Source organism: Acomys minous (assembly GCF_964271855.1).
Source record: "Acomys minous genome assembly, chromosome: 13".
Lineage (NCBI taxonomy): Eukaryota > Metazoa > Chordata > Mammalia > Rodentia > Muridae > Acomys > Acomys minous.
In genome coordinates, this window is record NC_140495.1 from 47341577 (window position 1) to 47354088 (window position 12512).

General features: G+C 47.3%; 2 protein-coding genes across 3 annotated transcripts in view; both read right to left on the minus strand.

Moving 5' to 3' along the window:
• Positions 1 to 5855, minus strand: part of RAB27A (RAB27A, member RAS oncogene family) — a 64417-nt gene extending 58562 nt beyond the window's left edge. The window contains exon 1 of the mRNA XM_084752905.1: positions 5641 to 5855. The gene's annotated coding sequence lies outside the window, so the exon portion shown is untranslated. The remainder of the gene's footprint in view (positions 1 to 5640) is intronic.
• Positions 5856 to 10445: 4590 nt separating this feature from the next.
• Positions 10446 to 12454, minus strand: PIGBOS1 (PIGB opposite strand 1). Of its 2 annotated transcripts, none has more exons than XM_084752910.1 (2): positions 12297 to 12454; positions 10446 to 10794 (listed from the first exon to the last, which is right to left on the minus strand). In XM_084752910.1, the coding sequence occupies exon 2, from the start codon at positions 10728 to 10730 to the stop codon at positions 10566 to 10568; it is 165 nt and encodes a 54-aa protein (XP_084609036.1). In that variant the 5' UTR covers positions 10731 to 10794; positions 12297 to 12454; the 3' UTR covers positions 10446 to 10565. The 2 variants fall into 2 exon arrangements, with proteins under 2 accessions (XP_084609036.1, XP_084609037.1); XM_084752911.1 differs by having other exon boundaries at positions 12214 to 12453.
• Between the last annotated feature and the right edge of the window lie 58 nt (positions 12455 to 12512).

Here is a 12512-nt window from a genome sequence, read left to right on the forward strand (position 1 = left end):
GTGGGGGACAAGGTCCCCTTTGATCATAGATCTAGAGGAGGGGAATAGGGTGAAAGCTGGAGGGAGGGAGGAATGGGAGGATACAAGTGATGAGATAACAATTGAGTTGTAATCTGAATAAAGTAATAAAATATAAATTAAATTAAAAAAAAGAAAGAGTGTAAAGCCGGCCATGGTGGCACATGCCTGTAATCCCAGCACTTGGGAGGCAGAGGCAGGTGATTGCTGTGAGTTTGAGACCAGCCTGGTCTACAAAGTGAGTCTAGGACAGCCAAGGCTACACAGAAGAACCCTGTCTTGAAAAACCAAAACAAAAAACAAACAAACAAACAAAAAAGAGTGTAGTCATGGTCCAATACACAGAAAAAAAATGGCTGACAACTGTAATTAGTTACATAAATAAATACTACCAATTAGAAGTCACGGGAACATCCATTTGCTATAGTGTAAAATATTCATGAAGAAATTAGTTTCCATTTCCTTCAATTTCTAAGAACTCCACTCTTGCCCTAAACTAACCTGAGAAGTCAGAGACAGATCATCTACTATAAACAGCCCTCCCCAGTTGTCTCAGAGCCAGGACAGAGGGCTGCCCACTGCCACCATCACAAGTGGGGTGTGAAAGTGTGGAAGGAATGGTGAGGAAGGAACAACACAGCGTTTCCCACTCACCACTCAGCCTTCCGTCCTTTGTAAGCTTGTTCTGCATGCTGGCCTGGAAGTCCCTCAGTAGCCAAGGGCAATGCTGAACTTCTGACCCTCCTGCCTCCATGTCTGAAGAAGCTACCAGGGCCCCTGGAACTGGAGTTATGAGCCAGGGAATTGAACCTGTGACCTCTGGATGCTCCTAACCTTGGAGTCATCTCTCTAACCCTTTACTAATAACAACTTTATAATTCTGAGTGCAATGAACATCACAGTGAATGGGACTAATTCCTCGTAGTGAGTGCACATCTGTGTGATGGCAGCACCAAAAAGAAACAGAGGAAAGGCAAAAAAGGTACAGGGGGCAGGCAGGAAGAAGTGCCATTTGGAATGGGGTGTCATGTCAGTACGAGGAGGGCCTCTCTAAGAAAAGTGAGAACAAGATGATTGCCAGTAAAGAATATTCCAGGCAACAGCTTACATGTCCTTCAGAAGAAGAATGGATAAAGAAACTGTGGTACATTTACATTATGGAATACTACTCAGCTATTAAAAACAAGGAAATCCTGAAATTTGTGGACAAATGGATTGAACTAGAAATGATCATACTGAGTGAGTTAACCCAGAAGCAGAAAGACTCACATGGTTTATACTCACTTATAATTGGACACTAGCCCAAAAGGGATGCCCCATGAAAGTCTTCATTTACCAGGAGATTGGGATAGATGTGAGGACATCCTACTGAGACTCTAGGTAAGAGAAATCTAGGAGATGGGGAAATAGAAGGATCCAGAGGGTCCTAGAAACCTACAAGAAGAACATCATGATGGGTGGATCAGAGCCCAGGTGGGGTCTGCTCCAACTATTGCACTAACCAAGGACAATATAAGTAGTAAACACCAAACCCCTACTCTGATCTAGCCAATGGACAGGACATTCTCCACAGTTATGTAGAGAGTGAGGACTGACTCTGAGGAGGAGGAGAAAGAGGAGGAAAACTGAGGATGATTCTGAAGTGTTTAGTCTGAGCTTCTACAAGAGTGAAATTTCTCTTCACCAACATGGGGAAAGCAGGTATCAGGAAAGGAAATTAAAAGTTCCCAAAGATGGCTGCCCACTTCAAAATGCCCATGATTGTTCTAAAGCCAAAGCAACAGAATTAAGAAGCTGACCTTAGTTGGATACGGTGTCACACACCTTTAATCCCAGCCCTCAGGAGGCAGAGGCAGGTGGATATCTGTGAGTTCGAGGTCAACCTGGTCTACGAAGTCAAGACCAACAAAGGCTACACTGAAAAATGAAGTAGAAGAAGAAGAAGAAGAAGAAGAAGGAGAAGGAGAAGGAGAAGGAGAAGGAGAAGGAGGAGAAGGAGAAGAAGAAGAAGAAGAAGAAGAAGAAGAAGAAGAAGAAGAAGAAGAAGAAGAAGAAGAAGAAGAAGAAGAAGCTGACCTTAAATTCTACACAGAGACTCAAGGAACTCTGCACAGCCAAAATCTTCCTGGAGGCCTGACATGCTCTGTCTTCAAAACCCCATGGGTTCAATAACCTGGCCAAGATGCCACTACTGTAAAAACAGGCATATGGTGTGTAAAAGACTACAAATCGAGACATAAACCCCCCACATTTATAATGGATTTCTTTTCAACAGAGGTGCCAATATCATCCAAAGAGTCAAAACAGTCTTATAAACAAACAATGCTGGGGAAACCGAATATCCACATTTGAAGAGATAAAGTTGGAACCTATCCGACACCACACACAAAATTAATTTAAAATGAATCAAAGAATGAAAGGAGCAGTCAAAACTCTAAAACTCTTGGGTGTACAAAAACAAACAAACAAACAAATAACATAAACACAAATCTTCATGGTCTCAAATAAATGACAAACTTGCTAGCGTGGTAGCACACATCTAACTTCTAGCACTTGGAAGGCCGGACCAGGGCTGTCCCCAGCCTACCTAGAGATTGAGACCTTGTCTCACAAAATCACAACCAAATAATGGCTGGGGAAATGGCTCAGCGAGCAGAGTGCTGACTGTACAAGCAGGAAGGTCTGACTTGGGATCCTAACACACACCCGGTGTGAAGAGCAGGTGTGTGATCCTAACAGCTACACTGGGGTGTGAAGAGCAGGTGTGTGATCCTAACACACACCCTGGGGTGTAAAGAGCAGGTGTGTGATTCTAACAGCTACACTGGGGTGTGAAGAGCAGGTGTGTGATTCTAACAGCTACACTGGGGTGTGAAGAGCAGGTGTGTGATCCTAACAGCCACCCTGGGGTGTGAAGAGCAGGTGTGTGATCCTAACACACACCCTGGGGTGTGAAGAGCAGGTGTGTGATTCTAACAGCTACACTGGGGTGTAAAGAGCAGGTGTGTGATCCTAACAGCCACACTGGGGTGTGAAGAGCAGGTGTGTGATTCTAACACACACCCTGGGGTGTAAAGAGCAGGTGTGTGATTCTAACAGCCACACTGGGGTGTGAAGAGCAGGTGTGTGATCCTAACAGCCACACTGGGGTGTGAAGAGCAGGTGTGTGATCCTAACAGCCACCCTGGGGTGTGAAGAGCAGGTGTGTGATCCTAACAGCCACCCTGGGGTGTGAAGAGCAGGTGTGTGATCCTAACACACACCCTGGGATGTAAAGAGCAGGTGTGTGATTCTAACAGCTACACTGGGGTGTAAAGAGCAGGTGTGTGATCCTAACAGCCACACTGGGGTGTGAAGAGCAGGTGTGTGATTCTAACACACACCCTGGGGTGTAAAGAGCAGGTGTGTGATTCTAACAGCCACACTGGGGTGTGAAGAGCAGGTGTGTGATCCTAACAGCCACACTGGGGTGTGAAGAGCAGGTGTGTGATCCTAACACACACCCTGGGGTGTAAAGAGCAGGTGTGTGATTCTAACAGCTACACTGGGGTGTGAAGAGCAGGTGTGTGATTCTAACAGCTACACTGGGGTGTGAAGAGCAGGTGTGTGATCCTAACAGCCACACTGGGGTGTGAAGAGCAGGTGTGTGATCCTAACAGCCACACTGGGGTGTGAAGAGCAGGTGTGTGATCCTAACAGCCACACTGGGGTGTGAAGAGCAGGTGTGTGATCCTAACAGTCACCCTGGGGTGTGAAGAGCAGGTATGTGATCCTAACAGCTACACTGGGGTGTGAAGAGCAGGTGTGTGATCCTAACAGTCACCCTGGGGTGTGAAGAGCAGGTGTGTGATCCTAACAGCCACACTGGGGTGTGAAGAGCAGGTGTGTGATCCTAACAGCCACCCTGGGGTGTGAAGAGCAGGTGTGTGATCCTAACAGCCACCCTGGGGTGTGAAGGTGCAGGTATGTGATCCTAATGCTTGAGATGGAGACGGAGGATCCCTGGGACTTACTGGCCAACCAGTCCAGACAAGAGCTCCAAGTTCAGCGAGAGGCTGGGCTCAACAAAAGTAAGTTGGCCAAGCCTTAATACCAACATCTGGGAGGCAGAGGCAGGCCGAGCTCTGTGAGTTCAAGATCAGCTTGATCTACATAGTGAATTCCAGGCTAGCCAGAGCTACATAGTGAAACCCTCAATCTCAAAAAAAAGACAAATTTAAAAATGAATATGTATATAAATACACATATATGTATGTACATGTGTGTAATTATATGCTATATGTAATTTAACATACATATCTGTCACATATAACTATAACACACACATATATATTATTAAATGTGGTGGATAGTGTTGGAAGAATGCAACATCGACTTCTGTCCTCTACACACATGTGTGGGCCTGCACTCACACACATGCATACGCTCTACACACATGTGTGGGCCTGCACTCACGCACATGCATACGCTCTACCCACATGTGTGGGCCTGCACTCACGCACATGCATACGCTCTACACACATGTGTGGGCCTGCACTCACACACATGCATACACTCTACACACACAAGTCAGAAATAAATAAACGAAAAAATTAAGACAGGTTATTGAAAGGAAACAGAGGATGGGGGTGAGGGGAGGGAAAGAGACCAAGGTAAAATAAGAAAGCAATTCGCATCCGGCTATGTTCAGCATTGCTGGATGCCTTTTCTTCATTTTTTCCTCTTTTTTTTTTTTTGTTTGTTTGTTTTTTTTTCGAGACAGGGTTTCTCTGTATAGCCTTGGCTGTCCTGGAACTCGTTCTATAGACCTGGCTGGATTTGAATTTACAGAGATCCGCTTGCCTCTGCCTCCCTGGTGCTGGAAGTAAAGGCGTGCGCCACAACGGCCCAGGTCTTGTTCCCTCTCTTTTTGCTGGTGTTATTTATTTTTTGAGACAGGGTCTTATGCAGCCGAGGCTGGTCTCAAGCTCACTATGAAACAAAGGCTGACCTTGAACCTGGATCCTTCTCCCTCCACCTTCCCATGCTGTTTTCACTCTACAGAAAGCTTTAAAGAAACCATTACAAAATGCCTCCCGTTTCCCTCGCCCAGCTGAGCTAACAGCTATCATCACAGAACAGCTGTTAGCCTGTGCAGACACTCCAGAGAACAGCAAGACGCAAAGGCCAGAGGGCTGCCGAGAAGCCGCAAGATCTACATTTCACCTGGCTTTCCAAATTGGCAGCTAGCTACTGGGCCAGAGACCCGACCTTGGTAAAGTGACCAGAATGTGTCACTGTATCAATTCTACCTCTGGTAGGGTAACGACGCTAAGACCGGCTGACTGGCTGCGTTCTCTAAATGACAAGAACCAAGAGAGCCCTTTTTCGCCTTCAAGCAACGGAACTCTACAGACTTTATAGTCAAAACCCAAACGAGGGGAGGGGGAGGGGACCTACCTCTCCTCCCCCTACTTATGGGGACTCTGGCACCTAACCTGAGATAACCTTGGACTCTAGCACCTGGAACTCCAGGGAACCAGCATCCCTTCGGAAGATCCGTCGTCCCATGCTGGGGGGCGGGAGGTGGAGGGCGGGCTAGCCTCCCCGAAACCTGAAGCGTTTAGGAAGCAGTGCACTCACCGAGTTTGGCGCTCTGTTTCCGTGCTGTCCCCCCAAGGTGTTGCGTCCCTGCAGTGCTAGATTCCCAAGATGCTGCGTCCCCTCGGTTCTCTATCCCTTAGGCGCTCCCTTCCGAACGGAGCTTGGGACCCCAAACGACTGGCCTTTTCTGGGTGCTTGGCGGTATTTTCCGTCCGGCCCCACATCACTTCCCGTGGAGAAGAGCGCGGTGGGGGCGGGCCCTGCGCGGCCGCCACCTCCGCCTCCTGTCACCTGCCTACAGGACCCCAGCCACAGAAACGACCGCTCCCACGCTTGGCACGGAAAAGGTTTCCTTGCCCTGTTTTGTAAAGTTGCGGGAAGCACGGGTGTGTGTGTGTGGTTTTTGATAGAGACCAAGAGTCAAACTGCTCTGGGATCTGGGCGAGGCGCGGTGTGCCCTGGTGACTCCAAAAGTCTGTCTTAAAAGCCTTTTCCTGGCTGTGCATCCTCCCTGGGCACAGCCTGGGCATAGCCCCGGGGGTTCTTGGCTTTGACAGTGAGAGAAAGATGGTAAGATTCCAGTAGGAGGGGAAAAAAAAAAGGATTCCAGCAGGAGAAAATAAACACCATTCCGGGAGGGAATGCCTAGTAGAGTCTATGCGCACACAGTATAATCCGGACTAGTCACCCTAAAGTCCTAAAGAACTGTTGGGGCAGTCAGTTTAAGGCCCAGTAAGAAGGAATTTATGGGGTGACAACATACTAAGACCCTCCAGGGTCCAGAGCATCCTGTGAACCTCTGCTGCCCCCTAGCGGTGTCCTCTCAGTGTCCAGGGTTTTTTGGGTTTGTGTGTGTGTGTGTGTGTGTGTGTGTGTGTGTGTGTGTGTGTGTGTGTGTGTGTGTGTGTGTGTGTGTTTTGCGAGCAGTCTGGGGATGCCTTTAGGCAACTCCATCGTGTGTGTGTGTGTGTGTATGTGTGTGTGTGTGTGTGTGTGTGTGTGTGTGTGTGTGTGTGTGTATGTGTGTGTTTTGCGAGCAGTCTGGGGATGCCTTTAGGCAACTCCATCCAAAGTTTGGCTCTCAGTTTTCCACGGAGGCCTCTTTCTGGGCCTGCCCGCTTACGCTTTCAGCATTCCACTCCCAAGACAACGGGCGAAAAGATGGGAAGTCCGCGTTCAACTTCTGTCTATGCAACTTCACTCATCTGTGTGGCCTCCCACTACACCCCCACCCACCCTCCCACTCACCCCTCAAGTCTGCAGCGGCCGGGGACTGCATCACAGTGAAGTCAGTCTCTCAACTATGTCCAAGGAGCTTCCTGAAAATTACTATTACTGGAGTCACCCCAATAAACTCACTGGGTTCACCAAGCTGGACATCAACAGAATCTTTTTTTTTTAAAAAATCATTAGATTCACCAAGCCAGGCGTGGTAGCACACACCTTTAATCCCAGCACTCGGGAGGCAGAGGCAGGTGGATCGCTGTGAGTTCGAGGCCAGCCTGGTCTACAAAGTGAGTCCAGGACAGCCAGGGCTACACAGAGAAACTTTGTCTCAAAAAAACCAACCAAACAAAAAAACAACAACAACAAAACAAACAAACAAGAACCCCAAAAAACAAAATAGATGCACCAGAAAAAGTAAGGAGAAAACAAGAAAAAATCCACCTTCCTTCAGGCACTAGCTCTAAAGGAGCTACCACCTTTCAGTACCATCACACCAGGGACCGAGCTTCCCACACATAAACCTTTGGGGTAAAAAGGGCATATGAACTATTAGGGACCAACATAGTGACTGCTAGTGGTTGGGATGATCCAGGTAGAATGCGCCCCTTCAGCCTGCTCCCCTTCTGCAGCCAAGCAGGGCCACGACTTGGGAGTTTCCAGGCATATGGCACTGTGGCCACTCATCACGTGCGGATGCTTTCAATGAGTAAGTCACATTCAGGCAAACGATGCAATGGCGGACTAGGTAGGTAAATTGATCCCCACCCCAGAACTTACTTGTAAGACAAATGCTTAAGCAGGAAACTTCAGAAACACCCCGTAAGTGTCTCAATAAGGAACTAAAGGGTGTCCTACAGACAGAATAGAGGATGCCTGCATCCCAGCCACTGCAAAGGGGTGGGGTACGTGTGAGGGGGCTCATACATGAGTGTGGCTTGACCCCAGGGTCTGAAGCCCACTTCAACAGCACAGTGGGACTCTGTCACTACAAAATAAATAAATCGTGAACACAGAAAAATAACACCAAATCAAAGAAAGTGGTGTGGATGTGCAAGAGGAGGGAAGGTGAACTATTCCACCACCAAAGGGAAGATGATGGGCTGAGAGACAAAACAGTGGAGCCCAGGCTAGACTCCAGCCTCCCACGTAGGCTGAGGATGGCCCTGAACTTCTGATCCTCCTGCTTGCCCGCCCCCCCCCCCCCCAATGCTGGCACCACACAACTGCATCACTGCACTCAGGGTGTGAGGTGCTGAGCACGAAACCCAGGGCTTCACCCACTGACCTGAGACTTGACTACGGATCTGGTTCGGCCAGTCCACATCTCGGCCCACTCTGAGATCATGCAACATGGTCCAAACCAACAATGAAAAAAAAATGTGCATTTACCAGACCAGAACAGAATGTTGGTCTGATGTATTTTTATGCTAATTAATAAAAGGCCACCACACCTGGGCAGGGCAAATGAGATGGGCGTGGCTAAGGTTCCCTGGCGTTGGGTGACAGAGAGACCAGAAAAGAGAGACCAGAGGAGAGAAGAGAAGGCTGCGCCAGCATGGGTTAGATGCAAGAGAAGCACATGGCCGGCGTGGATGGAGATTCAGCCCAGATGAAGAACATTAGCAAGTATTTGGGATTGTGGATGGGAGGTAGCTTGCTAGAAATTATTAGAAGCAGATGGCATAGGATTGGGGCAGGGATCCCATACCTGCCTCACTATGGGAAGTAGTTTAGAGGATTAATATCTGCCCTGCCCCAGGTTAACTAAGGCTATTTTAAAATATAACTGTATCTTGTTTGATTGCTAGCAGGATATACTGCCGTAATAATAATTACAGGCCTGATAATAAACGTTATTAGGTCCTACTGGTAAATTAACAACAACAGAAGCTTACAATTGCATGCACTGGTCAGAGTCTCTGTCTCTTTCCCTCATCATAGCCCAGATAACGCCTGTTTCATGAACCTGGGTCCCAGAACGAAAGGATACCCAGGATAGAAGCTCAGTATACCTAGAGCCTCTGTCAAGTAGAGCCTTGGTTTCTGCTCTACAGTTTTCACACTAGCTATGGTGGTACACACTTGGAAGGCCGGAGTAGGATGACAAGTTTGGAGCCAGCTTCAACTACATTGTGAGTTTAAGGCCATCCTGGATTACATAACAAGAAAAAAGAAAGAAAGAAAAAAAAAGAGTCAGCCTTGATGGCACCCTGATGGCACAGCCTGTGACTCTAGCTACTCTAGAGACTAAAGGATAATCACAAGTAAGTTTAAGACCAGCCTGGGCTACTGAGTGAGTTCAGGACAGCCAGGCTACACTGAGAAACCCTGCCTGGGAAGAAAAAAAAAAGATAGACCGGGCGGGGGTGGCGCACAACTTTAATCCCAGCACTCAGGAGGCAGAGGCAGGTGGATCGCTGTGAGTTCGAGGCCAGCTTGGTATACAAGGTGAGTCCAGGACAGTTAAAGCTACACAGAGAAACCTTGTCTCAGAAAACAAACAAATAAACAAACAAAAAACCAAAATAAAACAAAACATAAAAAAGGCCGGGGCATAGGTCAGTGGTAGAACACTTACACAGCACCAGGAGCCCTGAGTTCAGTCTCCAAATATAACAAGGTAAGCTCTTACATCTGTGTGGTTTTATTGTACAAGAGAAGGGGAGTTTAAACCAAGGCTTCTTTTATGTATACGCATATTTTGTCTGCAGGTATATCCATCTGCACACCCGAAGAGGTCATCAGATCCCACGGGACTAAGTTACAGATAACCATCTGGGCTACCAGCTGGGTGCTGGAAATTGAACTCAGGTCTTCTGAAAGAGCAGCCATTGCAACTGCAGAGATGTACATGCAGCTAAGCCATCTCTCCAGCCCAGAAGCACACACTAAGCTGCTAAACATACTAAATTAATATGCAGGAGGAAATTGCTGCCCTGTCCTGACAAGAAGATATAAAATAGCAAATAAATAAGTGAAGGTTAAGGTGAGACATCTTGGAGCTGGAGGCGGCTCATCACTTAGGGGCACACGTTGCCCTTGCAGAGGCCCCACACGGCAGCTCACAGCCGTCTGTAACTCCAGCTCCACCAGGCAACGTTGGCCTCCACAGGAAGCATACACAATGATATATAACTACAAAGTATTTTTTTAAGACAGGCTGTGGCAGTGCACCCCTTTAGTCCCAGCACTCGGAGGCAGAGTCAGGCAGATAGCTGTGAGTTCGAGGCCAGCCTGGTCTACAAACTGAGTCCAGGACAGCCAGGGCTACACAGAGAAAACCTGTCTTGAAAAAAAAAAAAGAAAAGGAAAGAAAAGAAAACTGAGGTTGGACTGCTTAGAGCTTGAGGCCAGCCTGGTCTACATAGTGAATTCTTGTCCCAAAACAAACCAATAAAAAACTACTTTTATAAATAACTTAATACCAAGAAGAGACTTGATACCCTATGAGCATATAAAGGAGGAGGAAGTCCCCCTCAGGCACAGTCATAGGGGAGGGGAGTAAGGGGAAAATGGGAGGGAGGGAGGAAGGGGAGGATACAAGGGATGGGATGACAATTGAGATGTAACAAGAATAAATTAATTTTAAAAATGTGAAAAAAAAATAAATAAATAACTTAAATGCTTTACCCATGATTTATTTACTTAAAACATACCTAAGTTTTTACTAGATTAATAGCCCATGTATGACTTTAATAGAACTCTAAGCAATGCCTACAATTTCAGTTCACGCAGAATTAGCTCCTCTTTTCTTCTGGTTCCTGCAACAGTTTGACCTTTTCTTTTAATTCCTTCTGATCTCTGGAATATTGTTCAAATATTGGCTGATAAATATACATTCCTCCAGCAACTCCAAGGACAGCAGCAAAAACCAGTTGTGGAAGAGTCAATCTCCCAAGCATTGCTGCGGCAGGTAGCACCAAGTCTTGGGGGCCTGTGCTCCACGGCCAGCAAATCTCTTCAGATCTGTTTCCAAGAAAAAGGGAGCACTTAGTACAGCAGCCTTTTATTTTTACATTTTTTAATATTTTATTTTATTTTATGTGCATTGGTGTGAGGGTATAGAACCCTTGGGACTGGGGTTACAGACAGTTGTGAGCTGCCATGTGGGTGTGGGGACCCCACAACTGCCCTTTAAAAGATTTATTACTAGGCTGGGCGTGTGGTGCACACCTTAAATCCCAGCACTTGGAAGGCAGAGGCGGGTAGATCTCTGAGTTTAAAGCCAGCCTGGTCTACAGAGCCAGTTCCAGGACAGCCAAGGCTACACAGAGAAACCCTATCTGGAAACAAGCAAATAAAATATTTATTACTACTTTGCTCTGGCATAAACGTTTTTGTAATATTTAAGAATCACTAATAAGCCGGGCATGGTGGCGCACGCCTTTACTCCCAGCACTCGGGAGGCAGAGGCAGGCGAATCGCTGTGAGTTCGAGGCCAGCCTGGACTACAAAGTGAGTCTAGGACAGCCAAGGCTACACAGATCTGGATCAGGTGTTGGTGATTAAGAAAAGCAGAGTGAGGTGATTGACAAGCAGCACTATTTTCTAGAAAGTGCTACGTCCGTTTGTGAGTTTCCACTATTTTCAGTTGTTGGAACGAGAAGCAAAAGCTCCATTCTATTTTTTTTTTAAAAAAAGCATGCAAAAGATCTATATTGGATGCCACGTGTCTGTGACACCATGCACACCTGGTGCCCTCAGAGGCAGGGAGCCAGTATGTGGATGCTGGGAATCAAACCAAGGTATTCCGCAAGTGCAGTCAGTGCTTTTAGCCACCAAGCCATTTCTCCAGCTCCTACCAACTAAAAACAAACAAACAAACAAACAAACAAAACTTTAATGCCCTGATTGCTGGGCATGGTTGCAAACGCCTTTGATCCCAGCACTCCTGAGGCAGAGACAGGAGTTTGAGGCCAGCCTGGGTTACAGAGCGAGTTCCAGGCTGGCCAGGGTTATATAATGAGGCCTTTTTACACAGATAAATAGGTGAGGCCAAGTGTGCTGGTTCACGCACTAAATCCCAAAACTCCAGGGACAGGAGGATCAAAGCCAGCCTAATCTTTATAGTGAGATCAATTAAAGAAAATAAGCAAACTGATGAGAAAGTAGATACTTAGGAATAGAGAAATCCCTTGGGGCAGTGAAAAACAGATTAATAATAAAAATTCATTGACTTTATAACTTCCTCCTGTCACTGTACGGACGGTGATGACGGCTGGAGAGATGGCTCAGGGTTAAGAGCACTGACTGCTCTTCCAGAGGTCCTGAGTTCAGTTCCCAGCAACCACGTGGTGGCTCACAATCATCTTTAATGTGATCTAATGCGCACTGTATACATAATAAATAAATCTTTCTAAAAAATCGTGATGAAACTGTTCCCACCAGAGGACGCAGCAGTGAGGTGAGCAAAATGGTCACCCGGAAGCAGGTTCTCAGCGCTACACTGGCTGCCTCTGATCTGTTACCTCCGAGCGCCTCCTCAGCGGACGCCGCGTGAGACGCCAGGCGCAGTAAAGCACCCAAGTCTTTACTTCAGTCTTTTCCAGCACTGAACTGCAGTCGGGGAGGTGTGCTCAGGCGCCACCGGGAGACTCAGCCGCTTCCGGCACCACTTCCGGCTGTGGTGGCACTGGAGTTGCGAAGCGACGGCGGCTTGCCGGGCCCAATCTTAGTGGCACGCG